Consider the following 26,748-nt stretch of genomic DNA (forward strand, 5'->3'; position numbering starts at 1 on the left):
AACGACAAACAGTGCAAATACACACTTATGGAAGCTTGTTTACACCCCAGGATTAAAAAAAGAAGGTAATTGCGACAGTTTATCTCACAAATCAGACTTTTATACTGTATATAGAAAATAATCTGAGTTGTGAGATAAAAATGTGCAACTACCTTTATTTCATGTTAAAAACACTTGTGAGATGTAAACTCTGAATTAAAAGAGATTCAGTCTGAATTCTTTGTTGAATGAGAAGAGACTGTGAGATAAATGCCACGCATGCAACCATCTTTTATTTCGTGGCTTCTCCACACAGTGTCCTGACCCTTATGTCCATACCCATATCTCAGACAGTCAGACAGTGATTCATCTTTTATGAATGTTTCAAATATTGATAGAAATGGAAATGAGTAGAGGCTTGGACACGGAACCAGAATTCCTATGTCACGACTTAACAAGCAGTCCGCTTTCCACCGGTTTCACAGACAAGGCTCAGGGCTAGTCCTGGACTAACATGCGAGTCTGAGCTGTTTCGACTGAAAGAAACTGGCTCTGACTGATCTTAAAACATATCAGTGCCTTTGTCTTGTCTCAAGATGCACACCAGTAATGCTTTTTTCTAAGCATGTTCTCTTAATTGAACTACCAATAGCTGCTCGCATATAATTCAAGGCATTGATGTTTGCCCACGAAACCAGCGCTGGCTCTGCACCCCTTTACCTCAATTCAGTACCTCAGACTTACGTGCCTCTAGAAACTCAATCCCAGCAGCTGAGTCCTTAACCATCTTCAAGAATCGGCTAAAAACACATCTCTTCCCTCTTTATTTGACCCTCTAACTCCAGCACTCTCTATTTCTATTCTTTAATTCTATTATATAAAAATCCCCCTTTTAGACTTGCACTTATTCATTTACTAACTGCTTGTTTTCTTTAAAAAAAAATTATATTCTATCTGTTTTCTTTTTATTTATTATACAATTAACAAAAAATGCCTCTAACACTAGCTTGCTCTATTCTTTTTTTATTCTGTTTTCTTTTTATTTATTATATAATTAAAAAAAAAAACCTTGCTAGTGTACTGCATTAAGCTAACTGAGACTTGTTGCAGCACTTGCACATCATTGCTCTTTTGTTGATTTTGATTGCTTCCATTGTCCTCGTTTGTAAGGATAAAAGCGTCTGCTGAATGAATAGATGTAAATGTGCATGAGTTGAATGCATATCGGACGCGTTTAAGGATCTGTTCCCTTCTCGCTGTCGCTGTATGGAAAAGAGCTGCTTGGAAATCCTGCGAAATGTCTCCTTTTGCAGAAGCGGTCGTGTCCGTTTCGTTCGGCCTGATGCTGATCCTGATGTGATGTGAAGTGAGAGGTGAGGAGGAGGCAGAGGAATGCTGGGAATGATCCTGTGATTGGAGCAGCGGCGCTGGGCGTGGAGCAGCATTCAGAAGCGCTTTCCAGACGGAGAGGGTTCCAGGGATGCCGAGGTGAATGAGCTTCCAGGCGGTACTCCGGCGAATGCGCAGCGCGTGACCTGTCGTGATTTACCGGTGGTCAGCGCGTCATCTCTGCGTTAAACACCGCCGCTGCTTTAAAGATCTGCCACCGTCCAAGCGACTGCGACGCTTCAGCTTTCTCATGTGAGTTATCCATCATCGCTGCTTTATGTTCGATGCATATGACGGAGGATATTAGAGCTGTGGCACCTGCAGTAGCTCGCGCTCCTCATCCTCATCCTCGCTTCAAGCGTCCGCATTACTGGGCAGATATCGCAGGCTTAACGAGGGATTGTGAGGCATTTAGCAATTCTGACGTTGCCGCAATATTTTGCAGCTTTAAAAATATTCTCAATAAAAACCTGCGTCTTTATAAACATTTAACTGTTGTGATTAAGCCTTCGTCGATTAGATTAGCATTTGTTAGCATTTAGAGGCCAAACTCTTAAAGTGACATTTGCCCATGCAGTAAGTATGTAACGTTATCATGTTTCATAACACCTCGTTTGAAAAAAAAATTTAATCATTTTTCTGATGATTTCGGCTTTGTTTGTTTTTTTAAAAATCTTGTTTTATTGCACTTTTCCAAAAAGAGGTGAAAACATGCTCAGTGCTTATACAATAAATTGTTTTATAAGGCTTTATTTTATTACTTTGGAACATTTTGACAATGAGCTGATTGTGCATTAAATTAAGAAACACGTAAAATATGTTTTGTTTTATGTGCCTTCTGTTTATATAATATGCAAATGTATGCTTATTTAATGATAAAACCTAATTTGCATGCAAGCTTACAGTTTAAATTGGTCACCAATAATGAATGTGGAAAATTTTAGTTCATATTAATGAGAGAAATTTACAATCAGTAATTTTGAACAGTCTTATTTTCCCAGGCATTTTATGTTTTGTTTTTGTTTTAAGTGGAGAAAACATGTTAATTTACATGTTTAAACTTCACCAAAGAACAGCTAACCCACAACCAGACTAATCATTTTCTTTAATGAAACTAAAGGACATTTAAAAAATGACACCTGTGTGCATGTGGTGCTTTCTGTTGGCAAATGTGGCAGGTTATTCCATGCATACAGAAATTAAGATTTATTAGCAGTCGTGGTGTAACCTGAAACTGAATATGATTCTTGAATGCCGTTGTGATGAATATGCTGTTCCCACAGATGGATGTGTTATCGCTGATGTTTGGGAAAATGCGTCAGTGCTGCCGCTCCACAGCGGTTCGATCCTGAACGGCGCGAACGTGTGACTGATTCAAACCATGGAGCCCAAACCTGACTGCTGCGCCTCATCCGTGCCCAACTCTCAGTGCGAGCTGCAGCTCAACATCTACGAGACGATCAGCGAGGGGAACGTGAATAAGCTGGAGAGCTCAGCGCTGGTGCGCGCCGGCAGCGACCCCAGCTCCTATCCCTGCTCCAAACGCCAGAGGTTCATCCGCAGGAGCCTGTGGTTCACCGATAATGACGAGCCCCAGGCCGACGACTGCAACCCGGAGTGTGAGGAGCAGAGGAAGATGCTCAGCATCAACCTGAGGACCATTGTGGACCGAACTCTGGCCGTCCGATCCGGTTTACAGGAGGGATCGAGCACGGAGAGCCAGAAGGCTCAGAAAGAGCTGGAGAGCGGCAGCGCAGACGAGGAGCGAGCGGAGCTCAGAGCGGACGGAGGGAAGACTCACATGAAAGCGGCCAGCGAGGAGAACGAGGAGGAGGCCGAGATGAAGGCTGTGGCCACCTCTCCCGGCGGACGCTTTCTCAAGTTTGACATCGAGATCGGCCGTGGCTCCTTCAAGACGGTCTACAAGGGCCTGGACACGGACACCTGGGTGGAGGTGGCCTGGTGTGAACTTCAGGTGTGTTTCCGCATGTTCTCGTTGATCAGTGTGTGCATGTGAAGTGATGGTGATACTGTGGTGCTTTCTCTGCTGAAACGACCGGTTTAAGGTAGGACTGCACGATAAATCGCAATGAAATCGTGATTAGGCAGAAGCTGTGATAGTCATGCGTATGTTGTCAGTGAAGCAGGGTTCTGTGATCAGTAGTAAATCTCCGTCTGAAGGCCAGAGACACTCCAAATACACCCCGCAGAAGAAACCCAGCAGATCCCTATAGCACCAGCTGAATAAACAAGATTGAACTGCTTTCATTGATTCAGCGTGACTAATAAACACACGACTACGACAATGTGGTTTATCTGAGTTCTTATTATTATCATTTTCATTGTAATAAAGTATATAATAATGCAATGCCTTTATCACTGCTTAGAATACTATGAAATATTGTGCCTTATTCTGTGTGAGAAGCCACATCATCTCACAGTTATTAAATGTGGTATTTTCACACGCTTTCAGATGGAGCAGCATTTACTAAACAGAGCCGTAATTCACTGAGAAGCTACGCAAACAACTTTATTAACGCAGCATGATTTCATAATATCGATGATATCGTCTGCGATTATGAACGTGGATTTGCGTAGCTTGTCAGTGAACTACGGCTCTGTAGTAAATGCTGAAAGCACGTGATGGAGATTTACTACTGATCACAGAACCGGCTTCACTGACGAGATGCGCATGAATATCGCATTCGATTAATCGTGCAGCCCTAGTTTCAGGGCATGTTCACACTTGACCTCTTTTTTTGACAAGAAAAAGTTGACAAGCGCTTTTTTAGTAAAACAAAAAGCTGGCAGCGTTTTGCTTACAAACAGCAGCCGAGGGCTTCTTTTGTTACTATAACAACAGCTGCAACAATAGCCTAGTGCTGTGTGCTGCTGAAATGTCGAGAAAGTTGGCTCTTGCGTTGGCTTTTGAAGTTAACGGGGAGGGTAATGTCGGTTCACAACGACGTTTGTGGGAGCGTGACATTATACAGGGAAGGAAACAGTGTGGTGCTTACAACAATTTAGTCCAGGAGCTCTGGTTGGATGATGCGCGGTTTGCGGCATGTTCTAGACTAGATAGAGTTTTGTGCTCATATCATACAACTTGTGCTTCTTTTCCATTTTTTGTTGTTATGGAAACGACTCGCTACTTGCTTGTCATTGGTCAGCTGTCAAAAAGGCGTGTGACGTAGGGCGGTTTTTTTTTTTTCAGAAAATTTGAACTTTTTTCAACTTGAAAAGACTCTCTGAGCTGCAGAAAAATACGCCGGCGGTGGCGTTTAAAAAAGCGGACTGGACTTTTTGTAAAACACGGTTTACTCCATAGGATTATAATGTAAAACAGACGCTGGCAGCTTAAAAAAAAGACGCCAAGTGTGAGCATAGCCTTAAGGGTGTATATTCACACCAGCAAAGTCCGTTAGTTCATTTGCTTTGGTCCGGACCAAATACAATGTTGATTTTTTTTTGGTTTGGTGTGGTTTGCTTTCACACTGCCCTTTTTACAAGTGAACCAGAAATTGTAAACATAACCACATGTGTGCTTAAGGTCATCCATTCATTGGTTCATCTATTCAACCGTACCAGAGTTAATGGCTCATATAATGCTTCTGTTCTGATCTGAAGGCACACACAGTGTTTGTGATCTCAGATGTTTGTTTAGTGAAGGCTTGTTGGACTAGTAACTGTTATCTTGTTCTTTAGCCTGGGTTAGTAATCCTGGCTACAAGCACTTAGAAATAATATCTCAAGTTGAAGTAAAAGTAATTATTAGAGAGAGTAAAAGTACTATTCAGTGAAAACACCACTTAAGTAGCAAATAACTAGTTTGGCAAAATAATGATGATGAAGTCAGTGAAGGGTTTTATGTGTTATGAAAGATGCATTATGTGTGAGAGATGGCATGCTCTCACTGTAATTTTTGAAAGGTATCATATTGTACTTGATGATTGACATGTTTATTCAAGTACAGTAGTTGCATATTAAGCCATGTGCCCAAAAACCATGATAATGTCATGTGATTGTAAAATGTTTCACCTGTAGTACAGAATTATTTGCATATGTGTTGAATCACTGTCCAATGATAAATACATCTTCAGGCTCGGTTTCAGTTGATTATAAATATCCACCTCATCCAGTGCTATATTCCTGTCACTTTTATTTTTTATTTTTTATTTTTTTTTGTGGAAAAAAGGTTTCAGATAATTCATTGCATGAGTGAACAAAACAAAGCACTCAGACTGAATATGTTCAACATTAAACAACATATACAACATGTTCAATGGCAAAATTAGGGTGTAAAGGACCACAAAGCAGTGTGAAGCCAGCTGTCTTCTTCATAAGTCCTGAGACCCAATGCTAAACTCTCAGGAATGGTGAACCTATGCTAGTTTGCCCTGTTTAATGACAACTAATGTGGACATGCAGAAAAAAACAGATCAGGCCACATAATGAACAGTCAGTCTAAAACCCAGATTCCCCTGCAGACGCCACAATCAGAGAAAGACCCGTGAACGCACAACAGTTGCATTGGTCTGTTAGGCTCCTCTCAAACACGATGTTCGAGGGGCAGCTTCTGGATGCTCTTCTCACAGCGAGCGGTGATCTTAAGGTGGTTTGGGATGCTGTGATGAAGCATGGGGAGCCGTAACGTTATCCTGACTGGATACCGACAGCCTGAGCTAAAGCGTAACGCAATAGAAGCAAAGTCAGAAATCAGTCAAGTCTTACTTTCTTTCTTTCTTTCAGTGCTCTTTTTCTATTATTATCTTCTTCATTATCTTAATTCTTTTATTTGAACTCAAATCAGTAATGCTCAACCTCAAGTCAATAACAGACAGCTATAAATTCATGTAACATGTAAAACGAAGGCATACAGTGGTTTGTTGATCATTTTCATCAACCATCACAAATCACTCTTATTTTGACACAACCTTGTTTTGTGTGTTTGCAAGCTCAAAATATCTATGCATCTTGAACTATATATCACTATACTATATATCATTCGAAAGCTTACGAACTCAAGATTCAGCCTTTGACAACTATTTTGAAATCGGACCTTGTGTTACCATGAAAATGGTATTTTAAATTCTTTTAGCGAGCTCCTCCCCTAGTGGGTGGTGTCAGGTTTTGTATTACAAAATTTATTTTAAACTAAAACAGGCAAGAGTGGAAAATGATCGGCAAAAAATCATTTAATGTCACTTTTTATATCATCTGGACTTAAGTAAAACATATTCAAAATAATTTTTTATAATATTTGATATATTTTGGATTTTATGAGTTGAATCTCCCAGGTCACGCTGCCTGCTTTGGGTATAAAAGTCATCAATAATTCTATGATTTATTTAATGCAAACAAATATGGATTTTTCAAAATATGCTGCATGTATGACATGTCTAAGTGTCCTAAAATTGAGGCATAGACATTTTTTGTATTTTTATATTTTTTAACTGTCTCATCTTTATCCTCAGGGGTGAGCAATTCCAACCCTTGAGGTCCACTGTTCTGCACGGTTTAGCGCCATCCCTAAACAATCATATAATGTAATTTATGTAACAAAATATAATTTTTTTATGAGTTCCTGAAGACTTTTGTCAGATTTTTCAGATGTGTTTGAAGCTAAACGCTGCAGGACACCCCTGTTCTACCATAAAATGAGCTGTGTGAAACCCTGCAAGAGAAAAGTCTTGTTAAAAATGCAAAGATGTAGTCAACTAAATGTAATATTATCAATTTTACATACAAATATTAACATTTGCATCGTTTTTAAACTCAAAATAAATAGAAAGGGGACTGTGTACAGGAGGCCTAGAGGCCACGAAGGCCTATGAATGCAATTTCTACTGAGGGGGATCTGCTCTTCTTGATGCGATTTATAGCCCCCATCCACCCCCACCCCACTCCTCTGAGAGATGTTTTATCAAGAGGCTCCCCCTTGTATTTGATCTGATTACTGTGTATTCTCTACACCCCTCCCACCCCCCATAACCACCAATGGGGAACGCCAACCCCCCCCAAACACCCCACCCCATACCACCCTAGAAATCACAATAATGAAAGAACCAGAACTGGGGGCACAATTCACCTTGTGACACCATTCACTGTCAATACTGAGGATGATCTTTTTTTATACCCTAAGCAGGCAACGTGTCTCAGGAGATACGCATATTTCAAAACACGATAAAAAAACAACACAAACAACATATGATTTAATGTTCTCTTTCAACATTTCAAAACAGTGTTCACAATTAATACTAATAGTTGTATTGCATTTTTTTTAGCTGAAAAAAGTAAGATTAATATATGCCTACTTTCTACATTTTCTGAATGCCCAGCCTCATGGGCGGACCTGTGGGCTTTAGGTCAAACTGACAAAACGAGCACAGACAATTTGAACCAAGTGATGTGACCCCCGTTCTCCAAACAACCTCAACTATGATAATGATAACAGTATTGGATGAAATATTCTTCCTCGTGCCTTCTACTCGTGGTGCACGGCTTGAAATATTGTACATGCTGTGGTCTAAATGGGCAGGTGACACAAACTCTGTGACTCGGGCTTCAGGTTTTTATTGTTAAGCCCTGTAAAGATGTTCAGATGACTTGGAATGCATTTGAAAGCGTTTAGCAGAGCCTCTTCTCATCGGTGTGTGCTTGCTCTGTCGATAAGCATCTGTAGCTGCAGGAATGTGGCGTCGCTGATGGAGATCTCAGACCCACAGAAACACACACTCCAGTCGTGTCTGGGTTTGTCTGCCCGTGTGTTTGGGGTGGATTTGGGGTAAATATACAAAAAACTGCAAACTAGGTCAGTACTGTTGTTCATTTCATTCCCAAGAGGTTGGGCAATGGACCATGTTGAGACATCGTTCTTTTCAGATCCGTTGGCCTTTTGCTGCAGGGACCTTCATTTAAGGGATTCAGACAGTACTGACGGCTTTGCTTTATATATGAGATCTTTTGAAGAGGTTTTGCCTGGTGACAGATTGTTGATGATATGTCAGGGTGTTTTGCCGCAGCTGTCCACCGATCCTCCTCCGTCACGCTCTCTGTCTGGATAGTGACCGCACACTATACCAGCAGCATTGATACGGAACACTGGCCATTCGTTTTCTCCATAGGAACTTCAGAGCATAAACAGTTGAGCATGGCGCTAGCAACAAAAAGGTTGTGGGTTCGATCCCCAGGGAATGCATGAACTGATCAAATGCATTCATTAAATAGAAGCATAGAAGTATAGAAGCATCTGTCAAATGCATTAATGTCAAAATTCATAAACAGTTGTAAGCCTTGGAGCAATGTTACATGTTGACATTATTAGGTAACTTCAGCACAATCATACACTTGAGCTGTGTTACAAATTCAGTCAGTCTCTATTCAGGATTTGGCTCTTTTGCTTCTGTGAAGTTCCTCGTCATAGATCTCATGCCAGGATGCCAGAAAGCATTTTATGGAGTGGCTTGTGGAGTCCTCGTGCTTCAGTCAAATCTGTTAATGGTCATCTGGCGTCCTGCCTAACAGATGAAGCCACTTCAGGTGAATTTGTGCTGTGTCAACAGCGCCGCGCTCACACAGACTCATGGGAAATGCACTGAACGGCCCCGAGCTGCACAAACCCTGCTGCCAGCGCAGGAGTACAGGAGAGGAAGATATGGATATGAACCTCAAATGTGATACAGTACATCACTGCAGTCATTGCACTGAATTGAATTTGACAAGTTATGCAAAGATGGATTTACAAATCAGTTTGTGTTTCATAAGAGAGGCTTAATAGCTGCCCAGTGTTTTTTTTCACCAAATGCAACACAAAATATAATTGTCACATGACCTCATCTTATTGCATGTGAGGTTATGATCTGTGCATTCGTGCTGGTTTATTGTGTGATCTTAGTGGGAGGATGCCAGATGTTCAGATCACTTTTACTCGGTTCATGTTCAAATCGCTGTACGGTTCACAGAGTGCAGGGTTGTTGAAGTGATGTTCTCCAGCTCATGGCTCACGCCTGTCCTCCATTCAGCCTTTAATTAGTGTGTCTTTAAGCACTCTCACACGTGTGCCGTCTGTTTGATGCACAAAACTGCATATTTTCCAAATCGACTAGTCAGGATCGTTATCTGAGAAGCCTGTTGATCTGAAGGAAGCCCAAGGTTGATGGTCATGTCCACCAAAGCTGAAGTTTGGATTCAGAAGTTACATTTATTCTGCAAATCAGTCCCAAATGTACAGTTCAATGAATTAACAGTTCATTTGTGTCATCACTTTCACAGCTTTCATTGAGGTCAAGTCCTAAAATTATATAAATTTCCCTTAAACAAATACGAATCATGACTAATTTTCTAACTGTATTTATTGATGAAAATGAAGCAGGAGTAACATTTTAATTATGATTCACATTGTTGCAACCGTCCCAACATGCTGTCCCTTACTACAACATTGATTTAAAAGCTTTCCATAACATTACATAATTGTATTTTTTGGGGATTAATAAAGAACCCCTTTCAATAGTTAGGAATCTCTCCTTTTAAGTAAATCTAGGTTAAAAATCGACTTACTTGAACACGTTTTTCCATTTACTATTCTTTGGTTTTATACAGCCAATTTATTTTATTGAAGACCCCGTCTGTGCATAAATAAAATAAAGAAATTGCAAAATGACATTCAAGAATAATTTTAATGACCTTTTAATGAATGTTGCAACCGTCCCCTGTTGTGGGGTCAGTTGCAACATTTCATTTTGTCTGTTCAAGTATAAATTGTACGTATATTATCATATGTACACATGTTGCAGCAGTGTAGTGAGTAGCTGATAGATGTGGCTTTATTGTGTTAAAATTTTGGCTTTGTAATGCAAACAGTCTCTGAGAAACTAAAGGAAATGCAAAAAGTGTTGCAACCATCCCCTCTCTTCCCATCTGTTTTTGGCATTTGTGGATGCAGAAGTCCAAAAAAGTGCCTCAAATGAAACACTGAACAGTTAAATAATTGTTTTATTTTAAAATGAATTACAAGGAAGCCTTTTTGTTAACAGCTCAGATCCTTATTAGTTCGACTAGCCCACAGCTGAAACAAGACCAAGCCAAGGAAATATGAAGTTAGCGGCTGTGTTCATCCGTGACGAAGGACAAGAAATAAGGATGCTGCTGTTGTGACTGCAGCGGGAGACGAGAAAGTGGGCGTTCACGCAGGATGTGTTACTGTGCCCAAAAATAGCTGAAGTGAACAAAACAGAACAGAGCCGAATGCACCACTCATCCTCAAACTAGCCTAGACACGAACACCCTTCGCTTGTGATTCTAAACTCCTCATAGCTCAAGCAACAGGACATCACACAAGAGAACAGAAGGTGGGAGATATTACAAATTGGGAGTCTGAATGGAGTCGGACCTGTATGGGAGGGACATTCTAAAACGCTTAACGTGGTTTAATGCAATAAAACAGTGTTTTTAAAAGACCAAACTCAATAAACAATTGATTAATAAAGCATACCATGTACAGACAAGAAGATGAGGCCAGAATAAAGAACGCAACATGTTTAATTATGCGTTAAGCATTTTCCTCCCATAAGGAAAACACTTAATGGTTTAATGCATTAAAACAGTGTTTTTAAAAATGACCAAACTCAATAAATATTGTTAATAAATCATACTATGTACAGAGCCATAACACGAACACAACGGTTTTCTATGGGAGGAAAACGCTTAATGCATTAAAACAGTGTTTTTAAAAGACCAAAGTTTGTCTGTACACAGTATAATTTATTAATAATGTTTGGTCATTTAAAACACTGTTTTAATGCATTAAGCCATTAAGTGTTTTCCTTGGGAAGAAAATGCTTAATGCGTAATTAAACACTAGCGATGTGTGGATCGATCCTAAAGTATTGATACTTTCAATACTGATGTTGTATCGAAAGGATCGATCCTCATATAAAAATATTGATTCTAAAGTGCATTTTTTAACCACTAATTTTATTTATCAAGAAACTTGGTGCATAAAATAAGCTTCTAAGTGGAAAAATAGACTATATTAACGAATAATTGTGTTGGATAGAGCTATTTCTCCTGCTCATCAGATTGATTGAACCAATCAATCATAGACAGCGTTCGCTGCTGACGCACGGCTCAGTGCTTGTTCAAATAGGGCTGCGTTTCCCAAAAGCGTCAGAAGCATAAGGAGATCTTAAGAAACCATTGCCACGTTATTACATTACTGCATATCATCGTTATACTGTATGTAAACTTAATTCTGAAAAATGCATCACGGTTTCCACACAAATATGAAGCAGCAATAATCAGAAATGTTTCAGCAAATAATATTAGAATGATTTGTGAAGGATCATGTGACTGGAGTAATGATGCTAAAAAAATCAGCTTTGGTCACAGATGCATTTTAAACTATATTTTAAAATATATTAAAATAGAAAGTAGTTATTTTTAATTATATTTCACAATGTTGCTGTTTTTACTGCTAAAGTTTCACCTTTAGGGGTAGAACAGCCAGGCAACCTTTTACAAAAATTAACCATGGTTTTATTACAGTAACCACAGTTTACCACAGTATTTGTAGTAAAACTGCAGTAACCACAAATTTACCATGGTAATAATAATAATAATAATAATACATTTTAGTACTTATGTAACACCATGTTTATTTTTCTTGAGGTACCCTCAAAGGTACACCTTATCTATAGCTTAAAGCATGCATACTTGTATGGTACTAATATGCTCCCTTTTAGAGGTATAGGTGCACCTTTGAGATTACTGCCCCAGTAAACAGCTAAAATACAATTTTAGTATATTTTATTTCTGACAGTGTAATCAAAAAAAGGCCTATGAAATGTAAAAAAAACAAAAAACAAATCATGGCTTTAAAATCTAATATAAAGTGAGTATAATTACTGATTATATTCTTTTAATAATTTAAAAGATCGGTTTAGTTTAGAGGTATCGGTATCGATGATACTGGGCTTGAAAATATTGGTATCGGATCGAAAATAAAATAAGAGGTATCACCCATCCCTATTATACACGTTGCGTTCTTATTCTGGACTCATCTGCTTGTCTATACATTATATGATTTATTAATATTGTGTTTTAATGCAGTTTTAATGCATGAAGCCACATTAAGCATTTTCCACATTAAGCATTTTAGAATGTGCCGTATGGGAGCTTTTCCTAGCAGTGGTAAATACATAAATACAGGCCAATCAAGGAAAATAATTTTTGCGATTTTTAATTTCTGAAAAACATACTTTTTTTTTTTTTATCTTATAGGCTGTTTATCCTGCTTTTCACAAAATTGAATCACGTCATCTTCAAGCCGTGCTGACAAAATAACATGGAGTTCATGCTAATTAGTCAAACTGTTGAAATAATGCATGAACGAATTTAACAGCAAAATGGACATCAGGCTATATCCCCGCAACACTTTAGCATATTAAAACCAAATTTGGTGCATGTTATGATAACCACAACCTGAGGGTACCTGCACAGTTTCAGCACAGCGCCACCTAGTGGTAAGAAGGAATGAAAAAATGGCTATATTTGCATAGAACTTCTGAATGTTTTGGCTAAAAATCGTAAGACTGGTGGTTTTAAATTCAGTGCGATTTACCAAGTCAACCGATATCCAATTTTTCTGTTTTTGTTATAAATTCACTGTAAACCACGGCTTCTTGGGGCTTATTGCTTTAATTGGAGATCTATTATTTGTGCATGCTGATTAACTTTCCCAATTAGTGTTGATTTTTAGATAGTGTTTGGATATTTACAATGACAGGGAGTGTTTAAAATAGGCCCTGGAGCAGATTTGACATCATCATCGTTCTGTCAAAAAGCTGCTCACTAAAATACAAAGCTGATGAAATTCATATGATAGACAGACTCTTCAGAATCTGATAACAGAAGCTCATTACTGTCCGGTTCTTCAGACAGACAGATGCATCATATCTCTGGAAGTGTCTAGTTGCAGTGAAACTCCAGCGTCAGCGTGTGTCATAGAGACTCTTGTGGAGCTCAGGGTCGTGCTGTTGACCTCTGACCTCAGCGTTCACTGGGCTGATTGTTCTGATGTGTGGAATCGGGTCAGTGGGTCAGTCAGGACTGCGGTCAGACTCGGTACAATCAAAACGCCTCCATTCAGGGCCGGAGTAAAGCGCTGAGGTCAGTAGTGCACTGAAAGCCACCGAGTTCATGACATTGACTGAAAGATGCTTCAGACTCGGCAGCATTTGCACAATGCATTATCTAAACTCAGTTTTGGGGGAGTAACTAGTTACATGTAACAGCGTTACAAAATAAATGTAACTGTAATCTGTTACAGTTACTGAGAAAAATGTGTAATTAAATTACAGTTACTTATGAAAATGTTAACGATTACAAAGGGGGTTACATCTGAATACTACTTGTATTAATATTTACTATTTCTTGTTATGATTTTAAATCAGTATTTAACCTTAGGACGATCTCAAAGTAAAAAGAGGTGCTTAAGTCTGATTTTGTGGTGACTGTGCTTTAAAATTAAATTATTATAATCTTCATAGAGTTCAAGAGATGAAGGATTTTGGAAGTTGGTTTGATTTCTTCTATTGTCCTTATTTGTAAGTTGCTTTGGATAAAAGTGTCTGCTGAATTTAAATGTAGAAATGTAATCAAAAAGTAATCAGATGTAATCCGTTACATTACTTTAACAAAGTAATTGAAATAGTTACACTAATTACATTTTAAGTAGGGTAACTTGTAATCTGTAATGGATTACATTTCCAAAGTAACCTTCCTAACACGTGAATTCATTTTTAAAGACCCTATGAAATTGGCCTGTGGTGCACACTGTAAAAATGAAAGCCCTTTTAATGATAAAAGTCTAAACTTGTTACAGCAAAATCCTGTTAATTGTTTAACAGTAAGTTTCCATATTTTATACGGTGAAAAGCAGTAATAGATAAATTATAGAAAATTATAATAATTACATTTTAGGTAAAAGAGCAAGTCGTGACATCTGTAAATCCCACAGCTCACATTTGGTTTTTCATTTAAATAACTACTTCCTCTGTTTTAACATTTATATACGTTAGGGTTTTATGTTGTTAAATTAATATTTATTGCATTATTTTAGTGTTCTGTATTTGTGTGAAACACGGTTTGTACATTAGTATTTACATTACCATTTAGTAATTTAAAATGAAACATGCACGGTTGAAATATGATCAATATCATGCATTTAAAAAATGCATAGGGTGAATATTCATTTCATGCTGACGTCAAAGTCTTCTCTGGGAAAAATATGATCTTTAGTGTTCCACAGAAAAAAAAGAAAGTCAGGTTTGGTGGTGAACTGCCCCTTTAAGAGCATCTGCCACTGACAAATCAGCAGCAGGTCATGGTGACCATCTAAAGCCTATTCAGCTTAGTGTATAAATTAAACAGCCCTTCAGAGCGTCCCAGTTCAGCACTTCCTGTTTGGAGATGATAAGAAAGGAAACTGCTTGTCAAGCTGTTTCATGAGGTCTTTATTGTGCATTCAGGTTTGATCAATGCACTGGGCAGAGTACTATTGTTTAATCTGCTTTTATAAATGTAACCATTTATTGTTTTCTAATAGACTCCGTAAGTGTGGTAAAATCAGCGTAAGGCACGGCCTCTCATAGTTTTTGCTGTAATCTACAGTTGAGTGTCCTTCTGTCGGTTCTGACTAAACAAAGGCCATCTCACTGTGTGTGTGAGTGCAGTTATTTATTCATGAAGTGTGAACACACACTCGCGCAGCCGTGTTTCTCACAGCAGTTTTTGTGACGTAACGTTTGGGGAATGGAGACATGTGCAGATTTCCTCTGTGTGCTCAACTGTGAGTATGTCTGTGCATATTATAGCTCTATCAATAAAGGTCTTCAGGGTCTGTGTGTGTGCTAATAGAGCTGTGCAGGGCTGGAACAGAAGCGTATTGATTAATTCCTGTGAGTTTAACAGCCCATATTTAGAGCTGTCTGTCTGAAACACTGAATCACTCGGCTGAGGAACAGCTGGATGTGGGACTGTGGGGTTTAGTTGATGCTTTTATTTGTGCTCCTACACCCATTTTAAAAGTATAATCATAAAATGAAATTAAATAAATAAAGCTTCCTGAATAAACAGCATAATCTTTGAACTGTGTTTGTCAGCAGCATTGATGTGTTTGTAGAGTATGAGAGAAGCAGTGGGTAAAACTTGCAAACCCACAAACCCCTAGCCCTGAATCATATGTTGTGTATAATGCTCACCCAAAATACAGTAATATTGAGAAGGATTTAAAATTTGAAAGAACTGGTTTCTGTTTTAAAATGTAAGGATCATGTGACGCTGAAGACTGGAGTAATGACGCTGAAAATTCAGCTTTGATCACAACAATCATTTTACAATATTCTGACATAGAAAGCAGCATGGTCACACTTTATATTAGGTATTAATGTATTTTTAAATAAAAAATACAATGTAAAAAATAAGTGCATTTAATGTAAATACAATGTTGTTAAAAACACTTGAGATAAAGTAGTTCCAGCAATTTAAAATTCTAATAATATTTCACTGTTGCTGTATTTTTGATCAAATAAATGCATCCTTGGTGAACAGACTTTTTCATCAACATTAATTCCAATCGTTTATCTGGAAGTGTGCTTTGTGTGATTTATCTTTAGATGTTTGAAAGATGAATTGTCAGAGCTGCACTGTGAGCATGAGGTGATGCAGATGGAGCAGAGGTGGAGCATGCAGGGAAAGACACTGAAGCAACCGCTGCATAATGCATGAGACTGCTGGAGCTGCAAAAGCCCTTCACTACACTGCAAAAAAGGCTTTTCTTACTTAGCCAAAATATCTAAAAAACAAATAATCTTATTTCAAACAGAAAATTATTTTTGATTTTAAAAAAAATCTCAGTAAGAAAAGCATTTTTTTTGCAGCGTATGCACATGTATATTTCCTTGTGCACATTTATCAGGCCTATAAATGACACTTATGCTTTCAGATATACTCTGGTTTGAAGTCAACATTAACAGTGTTCACAACATATTTGACTTCTGTGATGAGACACATTTGTGACCGTGGACCACAAAACCAGTCTTAAGTGTCAGTTTTTCGAAATTGAGATGTATACATCATTTGAATAAACAAGCTTTCCATTGATGTATGGTTTGTTATGATCGGACAATATTTGTCTGAGATACAACTATTTGAAAATCTGGAATCTGAGGGTGCAAAAAAATCTAAATATTGAGAAAATCACCTTTAAAGTTGTTCAAATGAAGTTCTTAGCAATGCATATTACTAGTCAAAAATTAAGTTTTGATATATTTACGGTAGGAAACTTACAAAATATCTTCATGGAACATGATCTTTACTTAATATCCTAATGATTTTTGGCATAAAAGAAAAATGTATAATTTTGACCCATACAATGTATTGCTACAAATATACATGTGCTGCTTATGACTGCTGCAGGGTCACACATCTCACTGCAGGATGGTGGAGGTATATCTCTGTTTCGCTTGAAGATGAGAGAGACTCAATATAGAAGATATTTCTGAATTCAATTTCTCATGAGATCTTTCTGTCTGTTCCTCACCGAGCGGATTTATTCGCTGTGATTACTATCAAGCTTATAGTGATCCCGAAGAAAGGATTTTCCAGTGCTTTGATTTGAGTTTATGTATCTGGGTCTGATTTCTCAGGGTGTCAGATGAATTGATTTAATTGGTTGTGTCGTGTGTTTCAGGACCGCAAGCTGACGAAGGTGGAGAGGCAGCGCTTTAAAGAGGAGGCTGAGATGTTGAAGGGTCTCCAGCATCCAAACATCGTGCGCTTCTATGATTTCTGGGAGTCTCCGCTGAAGGGGAAGAAGTGCATCGTGCTGGTCACAGAGCTCATGACGTCAGGCACGCTCAAAACGTGAGGAGCGCTCTGCTGAACGTCTCAGACGGACACGGACCACGCTTGATGTCATTAGAGTCTCAGTCTGAGCTGTAGTCCTGTGTGGCAGGGAAGGAGTGTGGTGCCTTTTGGCCTTTTTATGTAATCATGATGTAAAACATAATAATAACGCTCGGGCAAAACATTTAAAGGGACAGTAGTCAGAATAACAGAGTGGCAACAACTCGAAGGACACGTTAAATACCTTTATTGTAATAATAATTAATGAAATCTGTATTTAGAGAGAATTATTACTTATATACTCTACAGTGTGAAAACATGGAAAAAAGAAATCATCACTATCAAATTGGTTTAAAATGTTGTAAAAGGTTTACTTTTTCTAATCAACTTTTAACAGTATGTTAAAAATTCAGATGATGTTCATGATAAAGACATTTCAGGGCAGTAAGATCAGGATCTCTGCTGCTACACAAAAGGCACCACATATGTGACCCTGGACCACAAAACCAGTCAGGGTCAAGTTTTTTAAATTGAGTAAACAAGCTTTCCATTGATGTATGGTGTGTTATGATCGGCAAAAAAATCAAAATATTGAGAAAATCACCTTTAAAGTTGTCCAAATGAAGTTCTTAGCAATGCATATTACTAATCAAAAATGAAGTTTTTATATATTTACGGTAGGAAATTTACAAAATATCTTCATGGAACATGATCTTAATATCCTAATGATTTTTGGCATTAAAGAAAAATGTATAATTTTGACTCATACAATGTATTGTTGGCTCTTGCTACAAATATAGCTGAGCTGCTTATGACTGCTTCTGTGCTGCAGGGACACATTTGAGGAATGACCTGCAGTTTAGATAAAGACACTTCATATAAAGTGGGTCTGTAGTTTTTATGAAATGCTATATTTTAAGTCTTCTCAAGTCATGTGACCATTCTGTAGTTGTTTAGAGGCATTGGGATGAGTCTGAATGCATGAATTCATCATACAAGAAAACAGTTTCAAAATGCATGATGGAGAAAGAGAGTTTACTGGAGAATATCACATGTCTTCAGATGAAGTGTGATGTAGGCTAGTGTATGAACCGTACTGACTACTGTTATGGTAATTTCATGCTTCTTTTATGGTGCTCTTTTCCTTGAGAGAGCTCTTGAGTCGCCATTGTTGCAGTTGACGTTAATGCAAAATACAAGTAAAGCTAATGTTTTTTTGTTTTCTCCAGGTATCTGAAGCGCTTCAAGGTGATGAAACCCAAAGTGTTGCGCAGCTGGTGTCGTCAGATCCTCAAAGGCCTGCACTTCCTTCACACACGCACTCCTCCCATCATCCACCGGGACCTGAAGTGTGACAACATCTTCATCACGGGGCCCACGGGCAGCGTGAAGATCGGAGACCTGGGTCTGGCCACGCTCAAGAGAGCCTCCTTCGCCAAGAGTGTGATCGGTGAGACAGCACTCATTCATATTAATACACACTACCAGTCAAACGCTTTTGAACAGTAAGATTTTTTATGTTTTTTTTAAAGAAGTCTCTTCTGCTCACCAAGCCTGCATTTGATCCAAAATACAGCAAAAGCAGTAATATTGTGAAATATTTTTTACTATTTAATATAACCGTTTTCTATGTGAATATGTGTTAAACTGTAATTTATTTCTGTGATGCGCAGCTGTATTTTCAGCATCATTACTCCAGTCTTCAGTGTCACATGATCTTCAGAAATGCTGATTTGCTGCTCGAGAAACATTTATTATTATTATCAATGTTGAGAACAGTTGAGTAAAAATGTTTTCAGGATTCTTTGATGAATAGAAAGATCCAAAAATCAGCATTTATCTGAAATAAAAAGCTTTCGTTACATTATACACTACACCATTCACTATATCAGCTTTTTTTTTTTTGTGGAAAGAAATTATAGAAATTAATACTTTTATTTAGCAAGTATGCTTTAAATTGATCAGAAGTGACGATAAATACATTTATAATGTTACAAAAGATGTCTATTTCAGATAAATGCAGTTCTTCTGAACTTTCTATTCATCAAAGAAACCTGAAAAAATCTATTTACCTGTTTTCAACATAATAATAATAATAAATGTTTCTCAAGCAGCAAATTATTATGATTTCTGAAGATCATGTGACACTGAAGACTGGAGTAATGATGCTGAAAATACAGCTGCGCATCACAGAAATAAATTACAGTTTAACACATATTCACATAGAAAACGGTTATATTAAATAGTAAAAATATTTCAGAATTTTACTAGTTTTTGCTGTACTTTGGATCAAATAAATGCAGGCTTGGTGAGCAGAAGAGACTTCTTTAAAAAACATTAAAAATCTTACTGTTGAAAAGTTTTGACTGGTCATGTACAGTGTTCCTTTATTAATTATTGTGGTTCATTTGACTTTGCTTTCAGATACCAATGAGTGTGTAGCTCATTTTAGATTTCCCCCAGAATCAGTGCAGATGCAAAAAACATCCTTAGATTCCAAGACCGCCTTCAACATTTTGTCGTTCGTTTAATTACAGAAGTGAGATGCAGCTAAATTGAGCCTCATTAAAGCAGAGTGTGTGTTTGTCTGTGGGTCAGAGCATCTTTGCGTGCTGTCATTAGTTGGTGTGATCGTATCCTCAGGGACGCCGGAGTTCATGGCCCCAGAGATGTACGAGGAGCACTACGATGAGTCCGTGGACGTCTACGCGTTCGGCATGTGCATGCTGGAGATGGCCACGTCTGAATACCCATATTCAGAGTGCCAGAACGCCGCTCAGATCTATCGCAAAGTCACCAGCGTAAGTCACACTGCACTTGAGCCCTTTCTTACTGCAGTGATCGTCTCGTTTCAGGAAGACTGCTGTGATTGATTTGATCTTTGAGACTCATGCTGCTAAAATCAGCCTCAGCGTGTTTCTACATGTTCATAAAGCAAACAAGGAAATTCAAAGCATAAAAAGTCAGCATATTATTCTCTGAATTGGAATCTCTCCGCAAACATGACTTTTTGCATGGAAAAGACTCGCATTCAGCTCTGACTTCAGTCTGATAGGAAACGCACACATTACACCATCACATCACTTCACCACGAGTAAAATCATGATCAACTTTTTTGTTTAATATTCTCTTTCTTTAATAATAAAGAAATGGTTTGTCTAAAAATGCAATTGTGCTGAAAGCGTGCTCACCCTCAGTTCATCCGAGATGTAGATGAGTATGTCTCTTCGAATGTGTCTCTGCATCAGTGTCTCAGCAATGGATGCTCTGCAGTGAATGGGTGCCGTCAGAATGAGAGCAGATGAAAACATCACAATAATCCACAGCACTCCAGTCCATCAGTTAACATCTGGAGAAGACAAACGCTGAGGCAAATCCATCAAGACACGCTTGTTCTTATAGAGACATCTGTGTTATTGGCATCAGTGAATGGGTGCCGTCAGAGACCAAACAGCTGATAAAAACATCTCAATAATCCAATAAGTCCAAAAGGACATTTTCAGCAAATGTTTGGATGTACTGTTCTTCTAAATGACAAGGGAGGTGTATTTAGAAGAATATTTAGGTGTATATGTATTTCAGATACAGACCAATTCGATGTAGACGTCACAGTTACGTCACCTGCAGTGGTGGCAGAAAAACACTGGTAACAAGTGGAGGGAAACTTATGGAATAAGACATTTCTTTTTAATATTTTTGTGCCTTTGGATGCCAGAATCGGAATGCAAATCATTTTTATAGAATACTGTCATCAATTACGTGATTTGAAGCTAAATGCAGTCGTTTAAATGGACAAACAGATGAAAACTGCTATGATTACTCTACTTTTAAAGCATAAACTTGATTTAAACTATAGGTCTTTGTCATAATATTCATATATGCTGTTCATAGGGGACGTGTTGTATTAGCCCTACAGTTACAGCACGAAATACTATTTAAACCTATTGCTATTAATATTTTACATAACATTTACCCATTTTATCTCACAATTCTGACTTTTTTTTTTCTCGCAAATGCAAGTTTATATCTCCTAGTTCGGACTTTACAACTCGAAAAAAAGCCAGAAGTCATGATTCTGAGCCGAGGGGAAAAGAGAGAATGATGAGTTGTTTTTTCTTATCAGAATTGTGAGAGATATTCTTGGAATTGCTAGAATAAAGTCAGAATTTTGAAATATAAACTCAAATGTACCTTTCTCATTCTTTTACTCCCATAGACCGATACTTGAAAACTGTCTCTTTTTTTTCTGCCACCACACAGCGCTGCCCACAAAAAACCCTCATCACTGCTTGCAAACACTGAATTGGTCTTTAGCAGTGGTTCCACAACAATATTCAAAGACACTTTTTAGTGCCTGTAGATTAAAATACGTAATTAAATATGTAAAAAATAATTAAAGCAATAAACATAAAAATAATTAAATTGTAGTATCACAAATGTTTGACACTGAACAAATTCTTGGGGGTGAAATAAGTAAATATCTTTGTTCTTTCTGTTCTTTTTTTATTGTTAAGCTTGATTTGTTTCATTTTAATGCATGTAGTCTTGTGGCCATCTGCTTGAGAATCATTGATCTAGACTTTTCAGACAGTCAGTCATTAACTTATTTCTATATTCTGTGTTTTATTTATCTTGAAGTATTAAAAGTGTTGGCTTTATAGCTTTAGAGCCAGGCCTAATGAAATGGTGCGTGTGTGTGTAGATGGGTATTGATTTGAGTAACTAACCCGATCTCTGTCTCTGTTTCTCTCTGAGTGAAGATCATTCATGTGTGTTTGATGGTCAGGGCTTCTCTATATTCTCTCTGAAGGGGTTTCAACGCTGCACTCACGCTGCTGACTAAAGCAAATAATGCATATGAATATGCTTCATGGAATTCAGATGAACATCGCCGTGATTTAGTTCATCTTTACTGAATGAGAAGAGCGAGTAATATCAATGATCAATGAAGTATCTCAAGAAAGAGCAAGAGATGGAGCAAAGTCACTGTTTTATTGTTCAGATGAGATGTTCTCTTTCTCAAGGACGTATCCAGGTTAAATTTCACCCCAAAATCAAGATATTTCAATTTCCTGTTTTGCTTTTGACATTGACGATTATACAGGCTCACCGAAAAATAAAAAAAATCAGTCATTTACTAGTTTCTGTTTTCCTGCAGAGCACAAAAGAATATTTTCCGTACCATGATATGTAATAATGACCAAAAACCCCAAAAAATTAAAAACTTGTGCATTGCATTCTGAAGTTGTGTGAAAATCAGTGAAGTCTTAACATGAGAAGTCATCAAGTCAGTAAATTGTAAACTGATTTGTGAACACATTTAGTCTGATTTTTGAAGCAGAGTTCAGCTCACTGCAGAGAAAGATTACCAGTGAATAACCACATCAGTTTTTAGTCTGTTATTCACTAATAGATGCAAATGACCAAAATGTGCTGGTCCTCTACAGTTACTGCTGCTTAACATCTCTCTCTCTCTCTCTCAGGGGGTGAAGCCTGCCAGTTATAATAAAGTGATGGATCCTGAGGTCAAAGAGATCATCGGCGAGTGTATTTGTCAGAATAAGGAGGAGCGGTGAGTACTGACAGACAGCCCAGAACAGTACAGTAACTACAGACTCAAGCTCAGCCTCATGAGTACAGTCTACAGAGACAACATCTCCACATGATACATGAAGTTCTTCATGTGAAATATGCTGAGGATTGATTTCAGCTCAGTAGCTGTTGTTCAACATGAAGAAAGCAGTACTCTTAAGAATGAAAATACACAGCACACACACACACACACACACTGAAGTGCTTATAATGTTTAAATACTGATGCTTTCTGTTATTGAATGAAGTGCATTTAAAATTCATATCGATGGCAGTGCATCGTGGGTTTGTCTTCTCTGCACATGCATACATGTGATTCTGCTTTAGAGTTTGGCCAGAGAAGGTATTGTTTGGAGGAGTAGAGTTGTGTTGGTAAATAATGAATTCACACAGTCAGTCCTTGTTCTGGCTGGATCTCAGGTGATCTGGGCGACAGAACTGGATTCTAGATAAACAACTTGAATGCAGATACAAATAATTTTGCCATTGAATCAGATACAGATCATGATAATGATTTTGCTACATTAAAGTGTTGACTGCATTCATGCACCAAACTTACCGTAAGAAAAAATAAGCACTTATTTTATGGGATAAAGTTTGTCTATAAATACAGAAGATTTATTCCCAAAGTAGCTCGTCGCAGCTGGTGACTGCTAAATGAATCTGTAACTCTATTACTCATTCTGCCTGTTGTAATTCTGTGCATTTATATTTCACATGTGATCATTCCATGTTTACTTCTGGAAAATAAATCACACAAGTGTTTGAAAGGGATTTAAAAGATTTAAATCGTAATCGCACACATCCCAAATGCTGTTAATAGGGTTTCAAATTGCAAACAGAAGCTAAATACAGTATATATATAAAGCACAGTAGTTTGAGGTTGTTCTGCATTTCCTGAAGGCTACGTGCCTGTGAGCATTTGTGACCTGTGCTGGCAAAATGAGTCACAATGAGCACATCTTCCAAAAATGTCATTTTTAAATTCACATTCTCCATTAAAAGACCTTCAAACAGACGCAGAATGACTGATCTATACGCGTTTGAAGTCGACAGAGTCAGCAAACTCTCGAGTCAGAAAAATCGAGTTGAAGATTTCTGAAGGTTCCAAAGCAAAATCAGCTAGCAACTTTTCCTCCACTTCTTTTCTTAAATTAATAATTGCAATATAGCTATTTTTATCTTATCTTTGTTATTATAAATAAGAACATATGCAAAAAAGCAGTAGAACAAATATAAGAAAGAAAGAAAGAATGCATTACCTTTTCCATTTTACATCTAAACAAAAGCATTCAAGTAAGAAAAACAAATAATCAAATGTGAAAATTCCCGTAGTCTGTTCATTACAAACAAATTTAATTAAAACTACAAAAGCAGTTCAATCAACTGCAGCGAGTGATTCCCTCTTTTCTTTTTATTGCTAGCTTAACATTAATGAGACAGATGGCCTATATATTAAGTCCTACAGTAATGCACGTATATAATATAATTTTACACATCTGATGTTTTTCCCCAACAGTTCCCCAAACGTTCACTTAAGACATAACAGATTATGTTTGTGTGAAAACTTAAATACTGTAATTCTGTGTAATTCGCGCTGCCAGAAGCGCCTTTGGATGAAGCGAGCGAAGAAAAGGTACTCCTCTCAGAAAACCTACATATAAAGATTACTGTTTGTGACCCTGGAGCACAAAACCAGTCATAAGGGTAAATCTGAAAGCTGAATAAATAATCTTTCCATTGATGCATGGTTTGTTATGATCGGACAATATTTGTCTGAGATACAACTATTTGAAAATCTGGAATCTGAGGGTGCAAAAAAATCTAAATATTGAGAAAATTTCCTTTAAAGTTGTCCAAATGAAGTTCTTAGCAATGCATATTACTAATGAGAAATTAAGTTTTGAGATTTACGGTAGGAAATTTACTAAATATCTTCATGGAACATGATCTTAATATCCTAATGATTTTTGGCATGAAAGAAAAATGGATAATTTTGACCCATACAATGTATTTTTGGCTATTGCTACAAATATAGCTGTGCTGCTTATGACTGCTTCTGTGCTCCAGGGTCACACTGGGAGCATTGGGATTGGTAGATGAGGGCTTAATTAACTCATTTTCGTAAAACCCAAATTCGACCAAAATCAACATTTTTCACTTTTTTTTTGCCTGTAGCTCAAGATTAGCCCGCGCGCATTCACACTCATTCTGCCAGCACGACTCACAATTGCTAAAGAAGAACACCATTTATTTGAAGTTTGTGCCCTCCTACGACGCTCTTCCCACAGTTACTCCATCAAGGACCTGCTCAATCACGCGTTCTTCGCGGAGGACACCGGCGTGAGGGTGGAGCTGGCGGAGGAGGACGACGGCCTGAAGACGTCCATCGCGCTGAAGCTGTGGGTGGAGGATCCTCGCCGGCTGAAGGGCAAGTACAGGGACGGAGGAGCCATCGAGTTCAGCTTCGACCTGGAGAAGGAGATCCCTGAAGCCGTGGCGCAGGAGATGGTGCGTGTTTGTGCTATCTGACCGCCGCTGATGTAAAGAGCAAAGAGAAATAATTAGCCATTTTCACAAAAATCAGAAATTACGTCAGCGCAGGGTAAAGTTAGTTCTGTTACAGGTCTGCGCCTATTATATCAATGTGCCCTTTTCTCAAATAATGCTTCTTACCTTTTTTGTTTTGTCTGTTTTCCAAGTTGTTGTTATATAATTTACGAAGAAATAACATTTTACTTGTTTGTAGCTTATATGGCCACTCAGGCCGCTGACTTGACGCTCAACATAGCGCCACACGGTTTCTATTCTCCATATATAGTCTTTGATCTCCAGTACATTTGAGCGTATTAACTCACAAAATGACAACATTTATGTCCGGATGCACATTTTTCCTAGAATACATTAAACAATTCTAACTGAGTCCAGCTGAAGCATATTAAACTCAACACAACAACGCAATCTGATACAACAGGAATAAAGTCATGAATCATGAGTCATCTCTTGTTTAATATGTATTTCCCAGGGCACATTATATGACGTACATTTAAGCCATCACATTAATAATGCAAAGGAGAGCAAATACAATATTACTTTAATAATAATAATATAGACATGTGGAGAGTCATAATGCACAGCCTGCACCAAACGGACAGAACGGCAAAACTAACTGAATTATAATTGCCACCATTTAGAATTAAACATTTGTGATGACCCGAGCTGACCAAACAGTTAACCGTGAAATGTTTGCGCTTTGTAGAGAAAAGTACCATCAGTTCAAGCATTTTCATAATATCTCATTTGTAAAAAAACCACCTTTGATTCTCGAACCCACTCTTGTTAAGTACGGCCTCTGTTGTCACCGGAAAAGCTTTGACCCTGCAAGCGCCAACACAGAAGCCAGAAACTCAGAAGTGTGAAAAAGGCTAATTGCATTTGTCAGAGACGAGATCTGACAGGTAGCAAGTGTGGACAATAGCGGTTACAACCGGTTCACATGTGGCTCGTTCAGTCAGGATTTAGAGCCTGAACGGTTCAGTTTAAAAATAACCTTTTATAACTGTGGGATGTGAACACCACAAAAACAAGCAGTGTTTCATGGCCCGTGAAATCTGATGTTGTCTTCCTGTTTCACTGGTATGTTATCTACGAACACTGATCTACAGATATTTCCCGTCTCTGTTGTGAAACTCAGCTGAAAGCTCTTTAATGGAATAATCTTCTGGCCAACATTGAATTATTCTGTTAGAGAGGTGGACGTTATATTCGCCTCTCGTAACCTCTGACAGTGAGGAAGTCTTCCATTTCACATTTCATTCGGCCGCTGCTTTAACCGCACTTGAGTCCTGTGTTTTTAGTCACACTTGTTGAGACTTCATGAAAACCA

The 26,748-nt window shown here is 38.0% G+C and overlaps 1 protein-coding gene across 7 annotated transcripts in view; it reads left to right on the top strand.

Moving 5' to 3' along the window:
* Positions 1-294: 294 nt before the first annotated feature.
* The window catches only part of LOC131545775 (serine/threonine-protein kinase WNK2-like), a 79,358-nt gene continuing 52,904 nt past the window's right edge, over positions 295-26,748 (top strand). For 3 of the 7 annotated variants that reach the window (XM_058784906.1, XM_058784907.1, XM_058784909.1), the window contains exons 1-7: positions 552-1,620; positions 2,652-3,343; positions 17,117-17,289; positions 18,501-18,721; positions 19,915-20,072; positions 22,755-22,843; positions 25,154-25,373. In XM_058784906.1, the coding sequence (XP_058640889.1) occupies positions 2,750-3,343; positions 17,117-17,289; positions 18,501-18,721; positions 19,915-20,072; positions 22,755-22,843; positions 25,154-25,373 (1,455 nt within the window). In that variant the 5' untranslated portion in view covers positions 552-1,620; positions 2,652-2,749. Of the gene's footprint in view, positions 1,621-2,651; positions 3,344-17,116; positions 17,290-18,500; positions 18,722-19,914; positions 20,073-22,754; positions 22,844-25,153; positions 25,374-26,748 lie in introns of all 7 variants that reach the window. The other 4 variants (XR_009272496.1, XR_009272495.1, XM_058784910.1 and 1 more) reach the window with 3 other exon arrangements.

Source organism: Onychostoma macrolepis, chromosome 08 (genome assembly GCF_012432095.1).
Source record: "Onychostoma macrolepis isolate SWU-2019 chromosome 08, ASM1243209v1, whole genome shotgun sequence".
NCBI classification, from domain to species: domain Eukaryota; kingdom Metazoa; phylum Chordata; class Actinopteri; order Cypriniformes; family Cyprinidae; genus Onychostoma; species Onychostoma macrolepis.